Source organism: Piliocolobus tephrosceles, chromosome 19, assembly GCF_002776525.5.
Source record: "Piliocolobus tephrosceles isolate RC106 chromosome 19, ASM277652v3, whole genome shotgun sequence".
In the NCBI taxonomy this organism is placed as follows: Eukaryota; Metazoa; Chordata; class Mammalia; order Primates; family Cercopithecidae; genus Piliocolobus; species Piliocolobus tephrosceles.
In genome coordinates, this window is record NC_045452.1 from 13,353,955 (window position 1) to 13,379,173 (window position 25,219).

At 49.0% G+C, this 25,219-nt stretch overlaps 1 protein-coding gene across 1 annotated transcript; it reads left to right on the forward strand.

Moving 5' to 3' along the window:
• The first annotated feature begins 4,522 nt into the window (after nucleotides 1-4,522).
• LOC111521816 (uncharacterized protein C22orf24) lies at nucleotides 4,523-11,544 on the forward strand. The gene is given in 5 exon segments (XM_031934641.1): nucleotides 4,523-4,672; nucleotides 4,674-4,823; nucleotides 4,825-4,879; nucleotides 8,352-9,466; nucleotides 10,752-11,544. Coding segments are annotated over 4 exon segments (687 nt in total). The 3' UTR covers nucleotides 8,684-9,466; nucleotides 10,752-11,544.
• The last annotated feature ends 13,675 nt before the right edge of the window (nucleotides 11,545-25,219 follow it).

Sequence of the window (25,219 nt, forward strand, 5' to 3'; positions counted from 1 at the left end):
GTGAGCCACTGCGCCCAGCCATTTAATTTGTTTAATAGAGCTAGGGTTTCGCCATGTTGCCCATGCTGGTCTTGAACTCCTGAGCTCAAGCTATCCACCCACCTCGGCCTCCCAAGTGCTGGCACTACAGGCGTGAGCCACTGAGCTCGGCCTCCTTTCCCATTTTACAGATAAGGAAACTGACACAGAGCTGTTCCATGGTTTGAACAAAGTCACACAGCAGGGAATGGGCAAAGCAAGGATTCAAACTCAGGTCCATCACACGCCCAAGTCTGAGGGCCTCACACTGCCCCATGATGTCAGCTGAGAAGAGCTCAAAGTGTGACTCCCCTGTTGGGGTCACTCAGATTATACAAAGAATACATAAGCCTCCCACCGAGTGTCCCACACACTCTTACCAGCACCCATCTTCTTTGCCTTTGGGAGAGAGTTGCTAACGCCCAAGAGCCTCATCAGTAAAAACCAGGGTCACCACCTGGGACAGGTCACCTATTCCCAAGGCTATACCTCCTATTGATAAACAGGGCCTTCGAACAACTTCAAAGAGAGCACCTGAGCGAGGTGAGGGAGGTCAGTGGTTAATGTCAAACACACTTTGTTGCCTCAGGGCTCAGAGCAGGTCCCCACTAGAGGAGCCAAGTCTGTGTCTTCTCCTAGTGCAGGGTATCACTTGGGGAACAGAACAAAATTCCCCTGGGTTCCTGAACACACGTGTGTGGTGTGATTTGAGAAAGAACATGGTTCTTGTCTTGGGTTCAAATCCCACTCTGCCAGTGCACCAGCTGAGTACCCTCAGGCAAGTCACTTGTAAAAAGGGATCAATAGCCTGGCACAGTGGCTCATGCCTATAATCCCAGAGCTTTGGGAGGCTGAGGTGGCACGATCACATGAGGCCAAGAGTTCAAAACCAGCCTGGGCAACATAGCAAGACCCCAGTTCTACAAAAAACAAAAACAAAACACACACACACACACCCCTACATATACACACACACACACACCCCTACATACACACACACACATATATATTTACATATACAATATGATATACTTTTATATATTATATATTTATATATATATTATATATATCACGACCCCAGTATCCTTTTGCTGACACAAAATCTCACCCCGTGTCTTAACTAAGAGCATCCTGAGTGCAGAGATTTCAGGATCATCTAGAGCCTTCCACCCCCTTTCAAAGCCCGCCTTGGAAGCAAACCAACACCCAAGGCAGCTTTTGGCCTTAAGAAGTGCGAAAATGTGGGCCGGGCGCGGTGGCTCAAGCCTGTAATCCCAGCACTTTGGGAGGCCGAGACGGGCGGATCACAAGGTCAGGAGATCGAGACCATCCTGGCTAACACGGTGAAACCCCGTCTCTACTAAAAATACAAAAAAACTAGCCGGGCGAGGTGGCGGATGCCTGTAGTCCCAGCTACTCCGGAGGCTGAGGCAGGAGAATGGCGGAAACCCGGGAGGCGTAGCTTGCAGTGAGCTGAGATCCGGCCACTGCACTCCAGCCCGGGCGGCAGAGCAAGACTCCGTCTCAAAAAAAAAAAAAAAAAGAAGTGCGAAAATGTCCTGTATATATTATATATCATATCATATATTATGATATATAATATATTGTTATATAATTATAATATATAAATATATTATATTTATATAACATATATACATATATAACGTATATGTATATATATTTTATAGATATAAAAAACTCATATATATACTATATATTAAAAAAACCCATATTGGGGTTTTTTTTGTTTTTTTTTAATGGAGTTTCTCTCTGTCACCCAGGCTGGAGGGCAGTGGCAAGATCTCGTCTCACTGCAACCTCTGCTTTCCAGGTTCATCAAGCAATTCTCCTGCCTTGGCCTCCCAAGTAGTTGGGAGTACAAAAAATATTTTTAAAAAAGAAAAACAGGCCAGGCGCGGTGACTCATGTCTGTAATCCCAGCACTTCGGGAGGCTGAGGTGGGCAGATCATGAGGTCAAGAGATCAAGACCATCCTGGCCAACATGGTGAAACCCTGTCTCTACTAAAAATACAAAAAATTAGCTGAGCGTGGTGGCGGGCGCCTGTAGTCCCAGCTACTTGGGAGGCTGAGGCAGAAGAATCGCTTGAACCCGGGAGGCAGAGGTTGCAGTAAGCCGAGATCGCGCCACTGCACTCCAGCCTGGCGACAGAACGAGACTCTGTCAAAAAAAAATAAAAGAAAGAAAAACTGTGGCCGGGCGCGGTGGCTCAAGCCTGTAATCCCAGCACTTTGGGAGGCCGAGACGGGCGGATCACGAGGTCAGGAGATCGAGACCATCCTGGCTAACACGGTGAAACCCCGTCTCTACTAAAAAATACAAAAAAAAAACTAGCTGGGCGATTTGGCGGGCGCCTGTAGTCCCAGCTACTCGGGAGGCTGAGGCAGGAGAATGGCCTAAACCTAGGAGGCGGAGCTTGCAGTGAGCTGAGATCCGGCCATTGCACTCCAGCCTGGGCGGCAGAGCGAGACCCCGTCTCAAAAAAAAAAAAAAAAAAAAGAAAGAAAAACTGGCCAGCCGCGGTGGCTGATGCCTGTAATCCCAACCCTTTGGGAGGCCAAGGCGGGTGGATCACCTGAGGTCAGGAGTTCTAGACCACCTTGGCTGACGTGGCAAAACCCCATCTCTACTAAAAATACAAAAATTAACGAGGTGTGTTGGTATGTGCCTATAATCCCAGCTACTCAGGAGGCTGAGACAGGAGAATCGCATAAACCTGGGAGGCGGAGGTTGCAGTGAGCGGAGATCACACCATTGCACTCCATCCAGTGTGGGCAACAGAGTGAGGCTCCATTTCAAAAAAAAAGCCAGGGATGTTGACTCACGCCTGTAATCCCAGCACTTTGGGAGGCCAAGGTAGGTGGATCACCTGAGGTCGGGAGTTTGAGATTAGCCTGACCAACATGGTGAAACCTCATCTCTACTAAAAATACAAAAATTTAGCCGGGCGTGGGGGCGGGCACCTGTAATCCCAGCTACTCGGGAGACTGAGGCAGGAGAATCGCTTGAACCCCGGAGGCAGAGGTTGCAGTGAGCCAAGATCACGCCATTGCACTCCAGCCTGGACAACAAGGCTCAAAAAAAAAAAAAGAATTCTTCACCTGCATCCCACCCAGAGCCAGTGGTCATGACTGCTCCTCACGTGGGACTGCATTTCTTTTTTTTTTTTTTTTTTTGAGACGGAGTCTCGCTCTGTCGCCCGGACTGGAGTACAGTGGCCAGTGGCCAGATCTCAGCTCACTTCAAGCTCCACCTCCTGGGTTTACGCCATTCTCCTGCCTCAGCCTCCCGAGTAGCTGGGACTACAGGTGCCCGCCACCTCGCCCGGCTAGTTTTTTGTATTTTTTTAGTAGAGACGGGGTTTCACCGTGTTAGCCAGGATGGTCTCGATCTCCTGACCTCGTGATCCGCCCGTCTCGGCCTCCCAAAGTGCTGGAATTACAGGCTTGAGCCACCGTGCCCGGCCCATGGGACTGCATTTCTAAAGCATTGCCAGAACCCTCCACCAGAGCCCAGTGAATAGATGACCCAGAAAAGGCACATCCTGTTTTTTTTGTTGTTTTTTTTTCCCCCCCATCTTGGATACTCTGAGACACTCTGAGCTGCTGAGAAGTCTGGACACCAAGGGACCTATTACAAAGGAGACATGATATTGTTCTGGAGAGATGGCGTTTGCATTGTTGGCATGGTTACCATCTTGAGCTGGAGTAGCCGCCTGTCCACAAATGATTAATGCCACTCAGATAAGATTTTAACTTTTTCTCCCACTGTAGGCCACCTGCAGTCAAGGTGACCTTACTGACCCAGCCAATGATAATAAAACCATCAGCAATAACATAGACAGACAGCGGCTCTTGTTTTTTAATCACTTACCCTCTGCCTGATTTGAGGATGAAGACTTTACTCTCATATTATCTCCCCACATCCTCACTTGGAAGAAGGCTGTTAGCCCCACTATACGGATGAGGAAACTGAGGCCTAGAAGAGTCAAATTCTTGCAGTCATCTGAAGCCTTCCCCACTCACCTCCACTTTGCAATATCTACTTTGCACCCCAATATCCTTTTGCTGACACCAAATCTCACCCCCTGCTTCACTAAGAGCATCGTGAGCACAGAGATTTCAGGATCATCTAGAGCCTTCCACCCGTCTTTCAAAGCCCGCCTTGGAAGCAAACCAGCACCCAAGGCAGCTTTTGGCATTAAGAAGTGCGAAAATGTCCTGTTAGCTGCAATCTGTGAGCTGGTTCTATGAGCTGGTGGAGCTCAGAGCCCCAGTCCCAGTGCCCGCCCCCCACCAGCTTGTTCAGAGGAGCTCAGCTCTGGGGGAGAAGGCAAAGCCAACACCTATTGAGTTGCAGTTAAAATGAGGGCGAAAGAGGCTTTTGTTTCAGTTCTGCAGATGGTCTGGGAGCTTGTGTTTCTTAGCAAGAATTTTCTAGATCTTTTGGCTTGAACCATCTGAATAACTGCCTCAAGCTTTCACATGGTTCCCACTGGGTGGGCTGGGGTGGGAGGGGCTGTTGTGCATGGTCTGGGAAAGCTGGAGAAGGCTGTTCCTTCGCCCCGAGCCTTGGATTTCTTATCTGTGAAATGAGAGGCTACAATGATGAATGGCAAAGTACCTTTTTTTTTCCAGCTCTGAGAGCCTAGGATATTTCACCATTGGAAGACCAGCAGACAATGTCATGACAACTCAAGAGGATACAACAGGGTTGCTTCAAAAGACAAGCGTTTGGACCATGTCAAGACCTGGAGTGAAAAAGGTAATGAACTCCTACTTCATAGCAAGCAGGCCATGGGCCAGCAGTTTGCCACTATGCTGTCTCTTGGTTAAGGCAAGGTCAGTATTATTGTTTTGATTTTACAGATGAGGAAACTGAGTCCCAGGGAGGTTAAGTGTCTTGCCCAGCTACAGCACAGAGAGCAGGGGCTCTGCTCCATCTTCACCGTTCTTCCCACCACTGCCCCTGACCTTCAGAGAGCCTGAGAACATTCTTTTAGCTGTTGAGCTATGAGCATAACTGTCATCAGCTGCTGCTGAAACTGTACCCTGGGAAGCAAGGGAGAGGGTCGCTGAATTTTCACCATGGTTCTCTGCCAGGCAACTATGCTAAAAAACATCTTTTTCTCCCCAGTATGTTAGTAGGAGGCAAGCAGATTGTTATAGCCTTCTATCCTCTTGTAGATAATGGTGGCAGGCTGGCTCCGACTCAGGAGATAAAGAGATCTGAGAGGACCATAGCCACACGAGAAGGCCGACTCCTGTAGGAGGCTGGCTGGCCTTTGCAGAGACAGCACTGAGCTGCCCCCTGGGGTCGTGGGTAGGACCCATTCCCTCTTTAAAGATATAAACTCCTCTACCTGGCCCTTCATAACCTGCCCCTGGCCCATCTTCTCAAGGTCATCACCCACTTCCTGGACACACTAGGCCCACCAGGTTCCCAGACTCTGCCCGTGAGTTTCCAGAATGTTCTTTCCCATCCCTCCACCTCATTCTCTGCTTCTTACACTCCTTTAATACCCACTGAAATCTTAGCTCCTCTAAATAGGAGGTAAGTTTCTCCAACTTAGAAGTGCTCTCGCCTTCCACCTACTCCCACTGTGACTGTGGTATCCACTGTCTGCCTAGAGGGACATTGGTAGGAATGTCCGTGGCTTGCTACTGGGCATCAAGCACTATGTGTTGTCATTTAATGTAGTATAAGGTCTCATTTAATCCTCATGGGAGCTATTCCTCTTACACCCATTAAACAGATGGAAAAATTAAAGCTCAGGGAGGCATCCTCTTACCCAAAGTCACGCTGCTATTAAATGAAGAATTAGGATTTGAACCCAGGTCTTTCTGACTATAAAGTTCACACTCTTTGTTACATACATCTTCTGCTTCCCACTTCCTTAGGAGGCAGCCCTGTCCTTTGTAATAGACTATAAGCACTGGAGGATGGGGCCTGTGTTTCATTCACCATCTGAGCCCCTGGGATGCCTGGCTGAGTGTCCTGGATCCAGGCACTGCCCCATGAATGCTGAATTGAATTCGGTTACACCTTCTGCATATTACAAAACTCCCATCACCAGAGCCCCCTTTGTGAGTGGCCAAGATCTTCTGTCCTCTCCCCTTCTACCCCAGGAAGGGGAACACCTGAAATCAGCTGACAGCTAACACTAAGTGACAGCTGAGTGAAAGGCAAGAAAAGGCAGGGAGCAAGGGGGAAGGCAGGCAGAATTGCGGGAGCCGGGAGGGAGCCCAGAGAAGGAGGAGGGCTGTCCTGTTAAATCTGGCCAGCTTGCAGCTATTCAGAGTACAAGATCTGGAGTTACCAGACCCAGTCTCAAATCCTAGCTCTTCCATAGTAGCTGGCGAAACCCAGGCAAGTTGTTGGACCTCTCTGAGTTTCAGTTTTCCATAAAATGGGCATGTCGGAGGCGGGGTGGAGGGGGTTGGGGGAGAATAAAAAGGGCATGTCACTGTCCTCGCTAGACCTCTTCATTCAGGAGGAATGAGGTTGTGTCTGAGGGAAGGAGGGAGTGCTGCCTACCGGGCTGTTACCTACTTTAAATGGGGACAGTTGGAGGACCAGCCTAACCTGAAATGGCTTCCCCATGAAGTCATTGAGCCCTGAAGGCCTGGGGCAGCAGGGAACTCACAGAATCACAGGCCTATAATAAAGATGTTGGAGACAATTCAGTTTGGCTTTCTTACTCCAAGAGGCAGCACAGCACGGTGGACTGATGGCCAGCTCTGCCAGCAACGGGCTGTCCCCGAATCCTGGCCCCCACTTGGTAATTGTGTAGCCTTGTGTATGCCACTTTGTCCATCTCAGACCACTGGTTCCTTTTTTTTTTTTTGAGACAGTGTCTCGCATGTTGCCCAAGCTGGAGTACAGTGGCGTGATTTCGGCTCACTGCAAACTCCGCCTCCCAGATTCAAGCAATTCTCTTGCCCCAGCCTCCTGAGTAGATTACAGGCATGTACCACCATGCCCGGCTAATTTTTGTATTTTTTGTGCGGACGTGGTCTCACCATATTGGCTAGGTTGGTCTCGAACTCCTGACCTCAAGTGATCTGCCTGCCTCAGCCTCCCAAAGTGCTGGGATTACAGGCATGAGCCATCGCGCCTGTCCTGGTTCTTTATCTTTAATATGGAATTTAAAGTAATTCCTTTGCCACAGCACTACTGGGAGGATCAGAGACCCAGACAATAAGAGCTGGTCATTCAGCTGGCCCTGTGGGAACTGAGGCTCAGAAAGGGAAAGTAATTCACCCATGGTCACACAGCAGGTTAGCGAAATCAAGCCTCTGCCCAGGCCTCCCAAAGTCCAACCCTGGGCTAAGCATCAGACAGCTGTGGTCTTACCACAAAGAAGGCTGAGACTACCCTTGGACATGCAGCCAAGGAACTCATACTGGGAAGCACTGGTGGGATTCTGTGTCTCACTGAGCTGAAATAATTGCTTGGGTTGCCTGTGGATGGAGTATGGCAAAAAGCCCAAGTCAGAGCCTAGGGTCATATGTCCAATCTGGGGTCTAATCCACAATAATAACCCTGGCCATATCGGGTCACCTCTCTGACCTCTCTGAGCCTCAGTAGTTTCTCTGCTTACAAAATGGGGGCAAAAATTCCTGGCAGTGCAAAGGAATCATATGAAACACAGACTATTTCTTTTCTCTTTTCTTTTTTTCTCTTTCCCTTTCCCTCTCTGTCTCTTCCTTTCTTTCTCTCTCTCTTTCTTTCCTTCCATCCTTCCTTCCCCTTCTTTCTTTCCTCCTTTCTTTCCTTCCTTTCTTTTCCTTCTTTTTTTTTTTAGACTAGGTCTTCCTGTGTCACCCAGGCTGGGTGCAGTGGCACAATCCTGGCTCATTGCAGCCCTGACCTCCTGGACTCAAGTGATCCTCCCACTTCAGCCTCCCAAGTAGTTGGGACTGACTACAGGTGTGCACCACTACACCTGGCCAATTTTCTATTTTTTATAGAGACAGGGTCTCAATATGTTGCCCTGGCTGGTATTGAACTCCTGGATGCAAGCGATCCTCTCGCCTCAGCCTCCCAAAGTGCTGGGATTACAAGTGTGAGCCACCATGCGTGGCCCGGAGCTATTTTCACAGCAGCTACCCCCGAGCCACTGGGCACCTCACTGTGCTGTCACTAGCAACGGCTTCATTTGGTCCTCACAACAACCCTGCGTGGTGGGAACCTAATTTGTAGATAAATGGCTAGGAACAGGTAGAACCAGGATCCGAGCTCAAGAGGTATTCTCTATGTCTGTTCTCTCACCCCTCCTCTTTCCCTACCTAACTTGGGCTCCTTCTTCAGGTTTCAGTATCACCCTGACTTCTTTTGGAAGGATCCCTTGGCCTCAGGCTGGAGCGGGCACCTGCCCTAGCCCACAGAGCTGGGTTTCTCCCTTTCTTCAACCACACAAGGAGCACCACTAGGCAAAGACCTCATCACGTTCACAGCCGTCTCCCCAGAGCCTCGCACTGTGCTTGGCATACAGCAGGTGCCCAGTAAATACCTGCCAAATGACTGAATGCATCTCGCCAGCCTCAGGATGCCACCAGGCCCTGAGGGAGCCAGGAAGATCAGAGGAAAGCTTTTGGATTCCTGCCACACCTCACATTAGCAGCATCTTCTCCGAGTCCTGACAGCCAGCCTCCTGGGACACCATTTGAGCCAGCTGAATTCCGGTCACCGCTTCACCTTGGAAAAGCATCCGCAGCGCTCACCAAGCGGCCCCGTAATTGACGTCACAGCGGGGCCAGGAGCTGCCCTGTTAATATTTAATGTGGCCTTCACTGCGGCAAAATGCAGCCTCCAAGAGCTGGAGGGGCCGTGCAGAGTCTCCGTGGGGTTGTGAGGAGGGCACAAATGGGAAAGGGCTTCATAAACCATAAAGCTTCCAACAGATGAGCATTCTGTCGACCCATTTCAGTCCCTGGCTTAACTCAGAAAGAGCTGGGGCTGCACATGCCTGCAGTGGAACAAGAAGACTGCTGACCGAGCCCAAGCACTAAATCAATGGGGGATTAGAGACTCCTGGGTACATTTCATGGAGACAGTGGGAGGGCAGAGCACTGGCGCCAGCCAGACCTGGACTCCACTCCAGGTTTGCCCCCTGCACAGCTGTGTGACTGGGTCAGCAAATGGACCACTGAGCCTCAGTCCCACTTCTCTCTGAAATGGGGATGATGGTTTCCTTGTAGCACTGCTGTGAGGATTCAATAAAACGAGTGATGCCGAAGACCTAGCTTCACACATCGCAGGCTGTCAACACAGGCTGAGACCCTTCTCCAAAACCAAGCCTGGGACCTGAGGTTGGAGAGAGAAGATGCGGGGCCCTTTCAGGCATTCATCGGGCAGAGTGATAGCGGGAGGGAAGAAGGAGCAAGGAGGCACAGGAAGGATGATCTGGGAGCCAAGCATCTCAGGTTTGGACTTTTCACCCCGGTGGGCCCATGCCAGGAGAGGTATCAGAGAGAGGATGGGCGGAGGCCCCCGGAAGCAGAAGCAGAAGGGCCCTCATGGACAATCTCTCTGATCCTCTGGCCCCTTTGGCAGATGGGCATCCGGGAGGGAGCAAACCATGCCAGCGGCTCACACAGCAGAGCTGGGGTCTCACTGGCCTGCAGCCCTCTGGGGCTTCATTAGCTGGGGTTTATCCAAGGCCACATGCCTAGTTGAGGAGGCAGATGTGTTGGAAGACATGATGCAATGGCCCCATTCCTGGTGGTGACCTCCACTTCTTTGGCCTGGATAACAGGAGGAACTTCATCCCCCGCCCCTTCCTGGTCTCTCTCCAGTCTATTTTCCCACAAATCCTGGGAGCTTCCCAAAATGTAAATCTGACCTTGCCTCACCCTGCTTAAAACCTTTCCGTGATCCCACACTTAAGGTCTCCAGAGAAAATACAGGAGGCTCAGTTAAAACTGAATTACAAGCTGAGTATGGTGGCACACACCCATAGTGCTACTCAGCAGGCTGAGGCAGGAAGATCGCTTGAGGCCAGGAGTTTGAGGCCAGCCTGGGCAACATAGTATAACTCTGTCTTAAAAAAAAAAAAAAAAAAAAAAAAACTTCAGATAAACAATGAATAATATTTTCGTATAAGAATGTCCCAGATATTGCATACACATGCTACAGAAATTGTTTGTTGTTCATATGAAATCCAAATTTAACAGGGCAACCTATATTTTAATTTGCTAAATCTGGTCTACCTACATACATTGCCCTCAGGAAGAAGGACAAAGCCTTTTTTTTTTCTTTCTTTCTCTTTGAGATGAAATCTCAAAAGCCTGTCACCCAGGCTGGAGTGCAGTGGCACCATTTCGGCTCACTGCAAGCTCCGCCTCCCAGGTTTAAGCATTTCTCCTGCCTCAGCCTCCTGAGTAGCTGAGACTACAGACGCGCGCCACCATGCCCAACTAATGTTTGTATTTATAGTAGAGACAGAATTTCACCATGTTGGCCAGGCTGGTCTCAAACTCCTGGCCTCAAGTGATCTGCCTGCCTTGGCCTCCCAAAGTGCTGGGATTACAGGTGTGAGCCACCACGCCTGGCCAGGATAAAGGATGAAGTCTTTAGTTAGCCCATGAGACCAGTTTGGCCCTGAGCTCATCCCTCCGCTCTCTTCCACATGGACCCTCTGCTTCAGACACAGCTTGTTGCCTTTACTTGAGAAACTCAAGCCCTCCTTCCCCTCTCTGTCCTTTGCAGATGTCCTTTCATTGGAACCCTCTTGGTATCATCTCCTCCCAGTGCCGCACAGTGCTTGACCTGACTCATCCTCAGGACTCTGAAGCATCATCACTTCCTTTCGAGGCCTGTGTTGTATCTCCTCTGTGTGGAGGAGTGCCTCTCTCTATCTGTCCTGTTCACGTGGGGTACGGCAGGGGTTCCGCAAACATCTGTTGCAGTGAATTACTAAATTCCACAGCCCCTTACACTTTTCCTATCAACAGTTTCCCCTCCTTCAGCCAAATCTTGTGTGCCCCTCCAAGTCCTATTGGAACCCCATCTCCTCCAGGCCTTCCCTGAGCCCCACAGACCTCCCTGTGGGGAGGACTCCCTCAGAAGCTCTTTTCTTCTGAGATGCATCTGGTATGTCTCAGTCACATCTGGGGCAGCAAACAAATCTTTTTATCCCATAAGCTTGGCAAGATCAGCAACCCTCAGACTCCCCTGCTATGACCTGTGGTGCTGAGCACTGTGTCTTCCTGACAGACAGTGCTTCTCAACAAACGCTGGTGAGCTTGGGGGAAGCCAAGCTGAGCTCCTGTGTTGGCCTCTCCTCCCTGCCACTGGCCAATAACCAAAATCCTAACCCAGCCCTGAAGCAAAGCATCTTACATACTGTATTCCTATAAAGGAGGCAGGGAGACAAACTTAGTTCCCACTTTATAGGACAGGAAACTAAGGGAGTAGAGGAACCCATTTGTATTAGGGTTCTCTAGAGGGACATAATTACTGGCATATATATGTGTGTATATATGTGTATATGCATATATATGTGTATATGTATATATGTATATGTATATATGTGTATATATGTATATGTATATATAAAGGGGAGTTTATTATGTATTAACTCACATGATCACAAGGTCCCACGATAGGCCGTCTGCAGGCTGAGGAGCAAGGAGAGCCAGTCCGAGTTTCAAAACTGAAGAACTTGGAGTCTGATGTTTGAGGGCAGGAAGCATCCAGCACAGGAGAAAGATGTAGGCTGGGAGGCTAGACCAGTCTCTCGTTTACATTTTTTCTGCCTGTTTATATTCTAGCAGCTGATTAGATGGTGCCCACCCAGGTTAAAGGTGGGTCTGCCTTTCCCAGCCCACTGAGTCAAATGTTAATATCCTTTGGCAACACTCTCACAGACACACCCAGGATCAATACTTTGAATCCTTCAGTCCAATCAAGTTGACAGTCAGTATCAACCATCACACCATTGTTCAAGGCTCAGGTCTCTGGGTGCCATCCTACCCCAGGGTCTTTGCACCTGCTCTTCCTCTGCCTGGAACACTCTTCCCAGAGATCTTGACATGGATGATGTCGCATATTAAAGATGGCCACATAGGCCAGGCATGGTGGCTGACACCTGTAATCCTAGCACTTTGGGAGGCCAAGGCAGGAGGACAGCCCCAGGCAGAGTTCAAAACCAGTCTGAGCAGCATAGTGAGACCCCATTGCTACAAAAAAATAAGAAAAAAGTAGCCAGGCAGGGTGGCACACTCCTGTAGTCCCAGCTACTCAGGAGGCTCAGGTGGGAGGATCGCTTGAGCTGAGGAGTTTGAGGATGCAGTGAACTATGGTTGTGTTGCTACAGTTCTGCCTGGGCAACAGAGCAAGACCCTATCTGTACACAAAAAAACAGTTTTTTAATCAACTCGGTGTTGTGGTGCATGCCTACTCAGGAGGTGAAGGCAGGAGGACTGTTTGAGCCTGGGAGCTTGGGGGTGCAGTGAGCTATGATCGTGCCACTGCACTCCAGTGTGGGAAAGGGAGTGAGACCCTGTCTCAAAAAATAAAAAAAATAAAAAAGATTTCTTACTAATCACAACTTTGGTACACTTCAAAATCATTTTTGTTACTATCTGCAATGTAGATCATGTCTCTTTTCATATAAAATATAATATTTATAAATTTATAAAATACAAAGATGGAGTTTCACCATGTTGGCCAGGCTGGTCTTGAACTCCTGGCCTCAAATGATCTGCCCGCCCTGGCCTCCCAAAGTTCTGGGATTACAGGCGTGAGCCACCACACCCGGCCGATCATGTCCCATAAATAAGATCACAAATATTTTGCTGCTACCCCCCCATCAAGAAGTGGCATCCCTTTACCTGCCCTTTGAATCTGGGCAGGGCTTGTGACTTGCTCTGACAACAGAATGTGGCAAAAGTGACCCTTTATGAGTTCAGAAGCCTAGGCCTCAAGAGACCTTGCAAGCTTGTGCCTTCCCCCTCTTGGAATGCTGCTCCTAGACCACCACATAAGGCAGCCGGTCTACCAGCTGGAGGATGGAGGCCATGTGATAGGGATCTGAGATACCCTGGCCAAAAGCCAGCGCCAACCACCAGATGTGTGAGTGAGGGTTTCTTGGACCTTCCAGCTCAGCTGTGACTCCAACTGAATGCAGCTGCAAGTATGACCAGGAGAAATGGGCAGAGGAACCACTCAGGCCAACCAGACTCATGAAAATGGTTGTTGTAAGCCACTAAGTTTGGGGGTTTGTTAGGCGGCTATAGATAACCAAGACAACTGCCTCCTCATTCAGGTGCCTGCTCCCTTCCCCTTCAGTCCCTTCCTTCCCCGCTCAAACCCCCGCCAATTGCTGTTTATGCCATTATCCTGTTTCATCCTGTCCAAGGCATTTATCACTGTATGAAACCATGATGTATTCACTCAAGGACCTGCGGTGCATTTCCGCCACGAGGCTGCAATTTCCATGAGGGCAGGGGCCAGAATGGTTTGTTCCCTGCCATCTCCCTCGAGCCTGTGTGTGTGGTGTCTGGCACAGAGAAGCTGCCGTAATTGCTGTTGATGGAGAGATCGTGTGCCTGCCCCTTGCTGCTGTGGTGCCTGGGGGAGCAGCGTGGCAGGTGAGAGCTCCTGCCTGGTCGTGTCTTCCAAAACCGGTGCCCTTGGGAGGGTAGGAGGGCAGGCCAGGTGGCTGGGCTGTTTCAGGGGCAAGAGCTTCAGGGAGCCCAAGTTGAGTAGAAAGAAAAGGAAACTGCCAAAATGTTCATTTTCAGCAGGGGCTTAGATTCAGGCCAAGGAAGTTACTAGGGCTTCTCTCCTCCAGGTCAGCTGCGAATTGCCAGCAGCCCAGCCACGCCCTTCTGCAAGATCAGCAAGCTGAGAAACTGGGCAATGGGAGGGAGTGTTGGGGACACCGAGTCACTTCCCAGGGGCCAACTATTTCCAAGTCCCTCAGAGTCCTCAGAGTCTGCTTTTTCCAGTGCCAAGGAATTGGTCCAGCAGCCACAGCTTCAGTTGAAGAAAAAATGCATACCCAAGAGAAAAAGAATCAGCTCCCGGGTGTCTTCTTTTTCTCCTTTTTTCTTTTTTTATTTTTTTGAGACGGAGTCTCGCTCTGTCACCCAGGCTTGAGTTCAGTCGCACGATCTTGGTTCACTGCAGTCTCCACCTCCCAGGTTCAAGTGATTCTCCTGCCTCAGCCTCCAGAGCAGCTGGAATTACAGGCGCGTGACACCACTCCTGGCTAATTTTTGTATTTTTAGTAGAGATGGGGTTTCACCATGTTGCTCAGGCTGGTCTCCAACTCCTGACCTTGTGATCCACCTGCCTCGGCCTCCCAAAGTGCTGGGATAACAGGTATGATCCGGGTACCTCTTCAAGCTACCATTCTGCATTCTGTGGGAGCAGAGAGAGCATCACCACGGTTCAAGCCAGGCTACTTTCAAGTTAGGTGGACCTGTGTTCGTATTACGTCTCTATGACTGTGTGACCTTGGGGATGTGACTTGACCTTCCTAAGCACCAGTTTCTGCATCTATTAGGATTGGACAGTGAAGGCCGAATTCCTAAGGTTGTGATGAGAATTTAATGAGAGTATGCATGCCCAGCACAGCTTCACGCACACAGAAACAGTAAAACTGATTGTAGGTAAGCTTATGAGTACTTCTTCACCTGTTGGCACAGGGGGGTTGAGGGGAAGAGCAAGGTTTGCAGTTAAATGCAGACCCTTCCTGGAGACCAGGGCCACATTTAGGGGTTGCCTGGCCGAGACTAGGGCTATGGTATGAACCCTTGGTCCACAATGGACTGCCTGATTCTAACTGGCTTCTCTAACAGATGAGATGACCACTCAGATAAGCCCTCAGAGGGCCTCCAATCCTCCTGGAACCCCACTGGTATAGATAGGTCAGTGGTTTGGAGGTAGAGCCCTGACAAGGATTCAGAAGGCCTGGGTTAAAGGCCCGGCTCTGGCACTAATGTGCTGTGTGACATGGAACAAATCATTTGCTTTCTCTGGGCTCTAGTGTCCTCATCTATAAAATGGGTCATTCATCTCTGACTTACCGAACTCATAGGGTTGTTGAGCTGATGAGCTAATTTAGATGAAAGAGTGTTTTGAAATGCATTTGCTGTTTGGTGAATAAAAAGGGGATAGATATGAAAACTGAAAGGACCCCTGGATTCTCTAGCAAAGCCCCTCTAAAGCCTTTAAACCAGGCAATATAAATATAAGTTCAAACCCTGGCTTTTATTAGTAACTTGCATGACTTTGGGCAAATGAGTTAACCCCTGGCACTGCTAGTGGTATGATTTTTCTTCTGAAGGAGACAGGACCTGTGGAGCAAGAAAAGGCTGGAAGAAGCTACAAGATACAGGGTAGACAAGATGAGGAGGAGAAGCCCACCAGCCCCAAAAACCCCTGGGCAACTGGTGGTGGGGAGGTCCCCACCTGACTGTGAGCTTAGGTGGGGGCTACCTGTTCCTCCTTCCATCCCCCACAAGCAGTCCTCTGGATCTCAGCCCACCCCAGGTAGATGGTGACTCAAGTTGTTCTGCAGGGACTGGTCCCCCTGCCTCTGTTACCATGGCACTGCAGCACAGCCTGGCCAATCAGGAAGGAGATGAGTATCTGAGTCTCTGTTGCTAAAGCTGGAGCAGGACACCTAGCCAATGGGAAGGGCAGCCGAGTGGAGCCACCATGGAAACCTCAGCAGTGAGGTTCAAACCATGTTTTTTGTCTCTATGTCTCATTTTCAGGAGGTGGGCTGGGTTTTCTGCATTCCTTTTTTTTTTTTTTTTTTTTTGCAAAGAGCATCTTGCAACCCCAAGAGGATATTCAGGAGTCACGATGGGGTGCATAACAAGAAGAACCTTTGAAGAGTCAGAAAGGACTCAAGCTCAGCAGGGCACAGCTTCAGATGAATTATTCCCCCAGATGCTCAACACCACCTGTGTTTATGATCTTAGCTCATCCCCACAGCTCTACCTAGCCCCATCTGTCCTAGGAAATAACTGCAGACTGCAGAAAAATCCCCACCCCCAACGTAAGAAAAGGAATGTGGGGTCACCTCCTTAATCCCAATAGTTTTGTGGCTTTGGACAAACTCCTTAACCTCTCTTCCTGCAGGCAATGTAGTGGAGTAGCATAGAGACATGGGTCAGACACAGGGGCTGCCCCAGTGTAAAATTAGAAGATTGGGAAAATGGGCTCTGTGATTCCTTTCAGATCTCACATTCTAGACTTGATGCTTTTTCACCCTCAGGCTCTGGATAAAGTGGATCTACAAGAAATAACTTCCCAAGGAGGAGTCCTGTAAATAGTATGAGTGGACAAATAAGACTCAGGCTGCTTCTTGCCATGAAATTGCCAGACAAGGAGGGATGTCTGTTTCAGAGCCCCGGGCCACAGGAGTGTAGTCACACAGCTACCTGCATGCAGAGCCCAGAGTAGAAGACCTAGATCCCTTTACCCTGCAACATGCAATTTTCTTAAACCAGTCTTCTTATCCTTGGGTGGGCAGTCAGGGAGCTGTGCACGCCCACACCTCCAACACCCTTTATTTTGCAAACACAGGCATAAAAACAACTGCAAGGGAAAGTGTGTCCCACCCCTTACCCACTCCCTTCTGGCTTTCTTTCTGTTGCCTGGCAACAGTTCTATCCAGAAACCTGGGTGTCATCCTGGATAACTCCCTCACCCTTATCCTTCCCATAAAACCCATGGCCCAATCACGTCCATTTTGTCTCCTAAATGGCCCCCAAGTCCATCCACTCCTCCCCGCCCCCATCACCTCCCCAGTCCAAGTTTCCATCATGAATTTCCTGGACATCTACATTGGCTTCCCACAGGCCTCCGGCTTTCACACTTGCTCATCCCATCCCCCGCTTCCATCTTCTATAACCACAGCCAAAATAATCTTTTAAAAATACAAATCTGATCCTGTCACCTGCTCCTTGCTTAGAACCTCTAAGAATAAAAATCAAAATCTTCAGCATGCCCAAGAGCACTGCATGGTCAGGCCTACTTCCCGACTTTATCTTGCCCTGTGCATGCCCTTCCCTTTCTTCCTGAACATTTTTTCCTCCCCAATTCTTCTGTTTAATCCTGCTCACCCTGTAGCCCTCAGTTCTATGGTCACTTGGGGAGCCATTGCTGACCTTCATGACTAGGTCAGATTGCCCTGTGATGGACTCTCCCAGCACCATGTGCCCTTTTTGTCTGTAGCAGTTATCATAGTTAAAATTTTACCCTTATTTACCATTATTTGATTTATATCTGTAAGCTCTGCCTCACACTTCATGAATGCAGTGATTTTATCTTGTTCTTTGCTTGAAACATGGATGGATGGATGGATGGATGGATGGATGGGTGGATAGATGGACAGGAGTTGGATGAATAGGTGGGTGGGTGGATGGATGGATGGATGTTTAGACGAACATGAGCTGGATCAGTAGGTGTATGGATGGATGGGTATATGGATGAATGAATGAATGTTTGGATGAACAGGAGTTAAATAGGTGGATGAATGGATGGATGGATGCATGGATGTACAGGAATTAGATAAATAGGTATATGGATGGATGGATGTATAGATGGGTGAATGAGTGTATGTATGTATATATACGGATGGATGGATGCATGGAGAATGGATGGATGGGTAGATGGATGGATGGATGTTTGGATGAACAAGAGTTGGATAAATATGTGGATGGATGGATGGACAAGAATTTGATGAATAGATATATGTATAGATGCATGAATGGATAGATGGATGTATATATGGATGGATGGATGGATGGATGTTTGGATGAAAAGGAGTTGGATATATAGGTGGATGGATGAATGTGTGGGTGGATGGAGATAGATGGATATATGGATGGATGGATGGGTGTATAGAGAGATGGATGCTCCCATTTTTCCTAGCTTACTTAGATCTAATCATATCTCCCTCTAGTCTGTGGCCAACTAGTCTTCCACCTGTTCATTCAACATACACCAAGCATATCTGATGTGCCAGGAATATGCCCACAGTGCTGTGGGAACCCAAAGAAAGAGGTATTTCCATGCCCTTGAAACACCCTTGAAACTTAGATAATAATAACAGCTACTTCTAATTAACATTTACTATTTGGCCAGGCACAGTGGCTCATGCCTGTAATCCCAGCACTGTGGGAGGCCACGGCGGATCGCTTGAGCTCAGGAGTTTGAGAGCAACCCTGTCAATATGGCAAAACCTCATCTATACAAAAAAATACAAAAATTAGCTAGGCATGGTGGTACATACCTGTAGCCCCAGCTACCCTGGGGGGGCTGAAGCAGGAGGATTTCTTGAACCTGGGAGATCGAGGTTGTGGTGAGCTGAGATCATGCCACTGCACTCCAGCCCAGGTGACAAAGTGAGACTCTGTCTAAAAAACAAAAATTGTTTTACTATTCTGTGCCAGAGACCACTGTAGGCTCTCCTGAGAAGCTCTCACTCCTTTTTGTCTACTAATCCAGTAGAAGAAACCAGAAGCCTGATGGTGTCTCAAAGTTCAGCTTCGGTGTGGCCTTCTCCAAGGATTCCTCCCTGGTCAGTCAGTCCTTGGCTGATCTCCTGTCCTCAGAACTGTGTCGCCCAGGCTGGAGTGCAGTGGCTGGATCTCAGCTCACTGCAAACTCTGCCTCCCGGGTTTATGCCATTCTCCTGCCTCAGCCTCCCTAGTAGCTGGGACTACAGGCGCCCGCCACCTCGCCCGGCTAGTTTTTTTGTACTTTTTAGTGGAGACGGGGTTTCACCACGTTAGCCAGGATGGTCTCGATCTCCTGACCTCGTGATCCGCCCGTCTCGGCCTCCCAAAGTGCTAGGATTACAGGCTTGAGCCACCGCGCCCAGCCTAAACTGCTTTTCTTTTTCTTTTTCTATTTATACATTTTTTTGAGACGGAGTCTTGCTCTGTCACCCAGGCTCTGTGAGTTTCTTCCTCTCCACCAGAGAGTGGCATTCCTTATTCCCCAGGAATTAGTAAACTCCCTGGAGACATATGTGCCAGGAATGTGCCCACATCTCACAAAACACCCTTTTGTGGCCTGGGCACCCCTTCTTTCTTTTATTTTTGAAACAGGGTCTCACTCTGTCGCCCAGGCTGGGGTGCAGTGACGCGATCGTGGCTCACTGCAGCTGACTTCCCGGCCTCAAGCAATTCTCCACCTCAGCCTTCCGAGTAGCTGAGACTATAGGCATGTGCCACTATGCCCAGTTTATTATTATTATCATTACTATTATTTTAGTAGAGACGAGGTCTCACTATGTTGCCAAGGCTGGTCTCAAACTCCTAAGCTCAAGCAATCCTCCCATCTTGGCCTCCCAAAGCACTGGGATTACAAGCGTGAGCCGCTATGCCCGGCTGGCACCTCTTCTTTCAATCCTCACAGGACTCTGAGGGAGGCGTGATTTACCCCGATTTTAAATAGCAGGAAACTGATTTGCCCTGGGTCACACAGATAAAAGGTGGTAAAACTAGTGCTGAAACCCAGGCTGATTTGAATCCAAGGCCAAAATCCTTAACCAGTATCCCCAGTCTGGGATAGTCCCTCCAACAGCCCAAATATGGCTGCTACACCCATGCCTGACCACGCCTGGGTGAGGTAGCCCATTCTATTGTTGAATTTCTACCTGTCAAGGAGTTTATTCTTGCCCAGTTGAAATATGCCCCTCTGAAACTGCTACCCAGTGACCCTGACTCTACTCCCTGGTTACAGAACAAGTGCTTCCCCTCTTCCACATGGCAGCCTGTCAATAATTTATAGCCAGCCCTCCTGTATCCCCTGCATCTGATCCTCTCCAGGGAGGGGCAGGAGAGGGGAGAGACTACGAACCTGGAACTACAAAACCCAAGTTCTCATCCTGGCTCAGCCACCGTCCACAGACCAGTAAGTTTCAAAAGAAAATTAAATAGGTGATTTTGACAAATAAGGACATTGAAAAAAATGGCCAACTCCTAGCACCCTTGTTTCATAAAAGAAAGGGCATCCTGACACAGAAAAAAGTAGGGCAGACAACTTCAGAATTAATTTATCTTTATGAAAATTCCTGACTTTGTCCCTGTTCCTCTCATTTCACCATGTCCTGGTGCTGACTCTGTGGGGGACTGGCCCAGGTCTGTAGGCCTTTGAGAACCTTTGCTCCAACCCATTAAAGAAAACACTGCTGGCCAGAAAAACCAAAGTAGAGGATTCCACCATCAGAACACAGTAAGTGACCCTGTTTGAAGAGGGAAGGAACAGCTGAAAGTGCCTGGCACTGAGAAATGGCTGAGCTCAGGAAGTGAGACAGACTTCTCCATTGCACTGTGGTTTCATATCCAGTTTCTATCTCAGCTTAGAGGGGCAAAGGTTTTTCCTACTCCACGGGTACCCTGTGACCACCCAAGGTCACATCTCCAGCCAGCAGAACTCACTGGAAGTCAAGAAGGCTGTTTATGTCCCATGGCAGGAGGCCAGTGAGAAAAGCTGGTTTTCTTCAAAGGCAGCAGATTTTCTCTTGGGGAAGTTTTGGGCTTGGTCTGAAGGATGACCCTCTAACCCAAAGGCTTTCTCATTACTCGTTCTTTCATTTATTTAATATTTACTGAATATCTTCTATGTGCAAGGCACTGTTCTAATGTTAAGAGTACTAAGGTGAGCAAAGAATGATTTGGTCTTTGTTCCCATGGAGCTTAGCATTGATTAGAAAAGGCTGACATTAATTCAAGTGGAAGGAATAAGTTTAAACTGATGGCTGTGATGAAGGCTACAGAAGAGGCATGTATTACTCTGAGAGTGTGATATAAGGAGGGTTCCCCTAGTTAGTGGTCATGGAAGGCTGACATAGTAATGGCCAAGCTGAGATTGAAAGAAGGAAGAGTTGGGGGAGGGATTGCATTGGGAGTTATACCTGATATAAATGACGAATTGATGGGTGCTGACGAGTTGATGGGTGCAGCACACCAACATGGCACAAGTATACATATGTAACAAACCTGCATGTTACGCACATGTACCCTAGAACTTAAAGTATAATAATAATTAAAAAAAAAAAAAAAAAGAAAAGGAAGAAGGAAGAGTATGCATTCACCAGGTGAAGAAGGAGGGAAAGCAGATTCCAGGCAGAGTGCTTGGTGTGGAATGAACATAAATCACATGAAGAACTGCAGTGACGCTGGTATGACTGCAGGGCAGTGAGCAACAGGAAAGAGCATGCAAGATGAGGCTGGAGAGGCAGGTGGAGGCTCACATGTTGCTGGATAGGTAGGTGGGGTTTTCTCCTTTTCTTGAGTGAAACAGGAAGCCACTGAAGGGCATTGAATGTGAAAAGTGGCATAAGTATTATTACTTGAAGGCAGAGAGGAAACAACAGCTGCCTCTTCCAGAAGTCAAACTGATAATGATAGTGGTGGTAATAAAAAGAATGATTGGGCATGGTGGCTCACGCCTGTGATCCCAGCACTTTGGGAGGCTGAGGTAGGCGGATCACTTAAGGTCAGGAGTTTGAGACCAGCCTGGGCAATATGGCAAAACCCTGTCTCTACTAAAATAAAAAAATTATCCAGGCATGGTGGTGCATGCCTGTAATCCCAGCTACTCCTGAGCCCGAGGTAGGAGAACTGCTTGAGCCCGGGAGACAGAGCTAGCAGTGAGCCAAGATCGTACCACTGCACTCCAGCCTGGGCAACAGAGCGAGACTCCGTCTCAAAAACAAAACAAAACTATAATGATTAAAAAATAATAAGTGGGCCGGGCGCAGTGGCTCAAGCCTGTAATCCCAGCACTTTGGGAGGCCGAGACGAGCGGATCATGAGGTCAGGAGATCAAGACCATCCTGGCTAACATGGTGAAACCCTGTCTCTACTAAAAATACAAAAAACTAACCGGGCTAGGTGGCGGGGGCCTGTAGTCCCAGCTACTTGGGAGGCTAAGGCAGGAGAATGGCGTGAACCCGGGAGGCAGAGCTTGCAGTGAGCTGAGATCCGGCCACTGCACTCCAGCCTGGGCGACAGAGCGAGACTCCGTCTCAAAAATAATAATAATAATAAAATAATAATAATAATAAGTGGCTGGGCACAGGTGGCTCACATCTATAATCACTGCACTTTGGGAGGCTGAGGCGGGAGCACTGCTTGAGCTCAGGTGTTTCAGGCTGCAGTGAGCTACGATCATGCCACTGCTCCTCAGCCTTGGTGACAGAGGGAGACCTTCTCTCTAAAAGTAATTATAGTAGTAATAATAGTAAGAGAGCTCATGTTACTAGGCTGGGCGCCTCTAATCCCAGCACTTAGGGAGGCTGAGGCGGGTGGATCACAAGGTCAGAAGATCCAGACCATCCTGGTTAACACAGTGAAACCCAGTCTCTACAAAAAATACAAAAAATTAGCTGGGCGTGGTGGCAGGCGCCTGTGGTCCCAGCTACTTGGGAGGCTGAGGCAGGAGAAATGCTTCAATGCTGGAGGTGGAGGTTGCAGTGAGCTGAGATCGCGCCATTGCACTCCAGCCTGGGCGACAGAGCAAGACTGTCTCCAAAATAAGAGAGAGGTCATGTTACTAAACGCTATATACGATGAAGTGGACATTGTTATTCCCATTTTACAGCTGACAGAACTGAGGCACAGACAGACAAACTCACCCAAGGTCACACAGTAGATGGTAGGGCTGGCAGATAAGTGAGTGATCTCTGGGCACCTAAAAAAATTACTCTCTTAAATAAGTCACAGGACAGGGAAGTGCTATAAAAGAGGGTTTGGGGTCGGGTGTGGTGGCTCACCCCTGTAATCCCAGCACTTTGGGAGGCTGAGGCAGGTGGATCATTTGAGGTCAGGAGTTTGAGACCAGCCTGGCCAACATGGCGAAACCCCATCTCTACTAAAAATACAAAAATTAGGCCGGGCACGGTGGTTCAGGCCTGTACTCCCAGCACTGTGGGAGACCAAGGTGGGCAGATCATGAGGTCAGGAGTTTGAAACCAGCCTGGCCAACATGGAGAAACCCCGTCTCTACTAAAGATACAAAAAATTATCCAGGCGTGGTGGTGCGCACCTGTAATCCCAGCTACTAAGGAGGCTAAGGCAGGAGAATTGCTTGAACCCAGGAGGTGGCGGTTGCAGTGAGCTGAGATTGCACCACTGCTCTCCAGCCTGTGCGACAGGAAAGACTCTGTCTGAAAAAAAAAAAATTAGCTGGGCGTGGTGGCAGGCGCCTGTAATCATAGCTACTCAGGAGGCTGAGGCAGGAGAAATGCTTGAGCTGGGGAGACAGAGATAGCAGTGAGCAGAGATCATACCACTGCACTGCAGACTGGGCAACACAGCAAGACTCTGTCTTAAAAAAAAAAGAAAGAGTTTGAGGGACAACAACTTGAAAGAAACTTGGTTTGTAACTTAGGCCCTTAATCCATGTGGTTTGTTCTGTCAATAAGCATGCATGCATGGAGTGCCTGCTACGTGCTAGGCACACTGAGGCTATAGCAGGGACCAAAACCAATCCCAGCACTTACATTCCAGTGAGCAGAAAAAGACAATGCAGAAGCAGGCAGATAATGCAGAAAATTTTAGATGATGTTAAGGGCTATGGGGAAGAGACAAGAGGACACAGAGGTGGTGCTTTCTAGACAGGGTGGTCAGGGAAGGCCTTTCTGAGAAGGCAACGAGTGACACCCACAATGAGGAACCAACCAAGTCACAATCTTGGGAAGAGGGAATCCAAGAAGAGGGAAGAGACGTGCAAAGGCCCTGAAGCAGGAGCAGCCTTGGGGTGTTCACGGAACAAAAAACAGGAAAAGCTGCATCATTCTGAGTGAGCAGGAGGAGATAAGATTGGAGAATGGAAACTTCCAGAAGCTTAGGCAGGCCTCACAGGGCCTTATGGGCCCTGGCAAGGAGTTGAGGTTTCATCCTGAATTGATGGGAAGTTGCTGAAGGAACTTCAAGCAGGGGAATGATACCACCTGTTCTATGTTTGTCTGTTAGTTTGAGACAGTCTCACTCTGTCCCTCAGGCTAGAGTACAGTGGTGTGATCTTGGCTCACTGCAACCTCCACATCCTGGGTTCCAGTGATTCTCCTGCTTCAGCTTCCTGAGTAGCTGGGACTACAGGCACGTGACAACATACCTGGCTAATTTTTGTATTTTAGGTAAAGATGGGGTTTCGTTGGTCGGGCGTGGTGGCTCATGCCTGTAATCCCAGCACTTTGGGAGGCCGAGGTGGGTGGATCACGAGGTCAGGAGATCAAGACCATCTTGGCTAACACGGTGAAACCCCGTCTCTACTAAAAATACAAAAAATTAGCCGGGCATGGTGGCAGGCGCCTGTGGTCCCAGCTACTCCGGAGGCTGAGGCAGGAGAATGGCGTGAACCCGGGAGGCGGAGCGTGCAGTGAGCCGAGATCGCGCCACTGTACTCCAGCCTGGGCGACAGAGCAAGACTCCGTCTCAAAAAAAAAAAAAGAAAAAAAAAAGAAAAAAAAAAGATGGGGTTTTGCCATGTTGGCCAGGCTGGTCTTGAACTCCTGACCTCAGGTGATCTGCCTGCCTTAGCCTCCCAAAGTGTTGGGATTACAGGCGTGAGCCACCACACCTGGCCTGTTCTGTATTTTATTTTTATTTTTATTTTTAATTTTTATTTATTTATTTATTTATTTTTTGAGACGGAGTCTCGCTCTGTCGCCCAGGCTGGAGTGCAGTGGCCTGATCTCAGCTCACTGCAAGCTCTGCCTCCCGGGTTTACGCCATTCTCCTGCCTCAGCCTCCCGAGTAGCTGGGACTACAGGCGCCCGCCACCTCGCCCGGCTAGCTTTTTGTATTTTTTAGTAGAGACGGGGGTTTCACCGTGTTAGCCAGGATGGTCTCGATCTCCTGACCTCGTGATCCGCTCGTCTCGGCCTCCCAAAGTGCTGGGATTACAGGCTTGCCTGTTCTGTATTTTAAAGAGGGCATGCTGGTTGCTATAAGAATACATTCCTGGGCAGGGCGCGGTGACTCACGCCTGTAATCCTAGCACTTTGGGAGGCCGAGGCGGGCAGATCATGAGGTCAGGAGATTGAGAACATCCTAGCTAACACAGTGAAACCCCGTTTCTACTAAAAAAAAACACACAATTAGCCGGGCGTGGTGGCGAGCGCCTGTAGTCCCAGCTACTCGGGAGGCTGAGGCAGGAGAATGGCATGAACCCAGGAGGCGGAGCTTGCAGTGAGC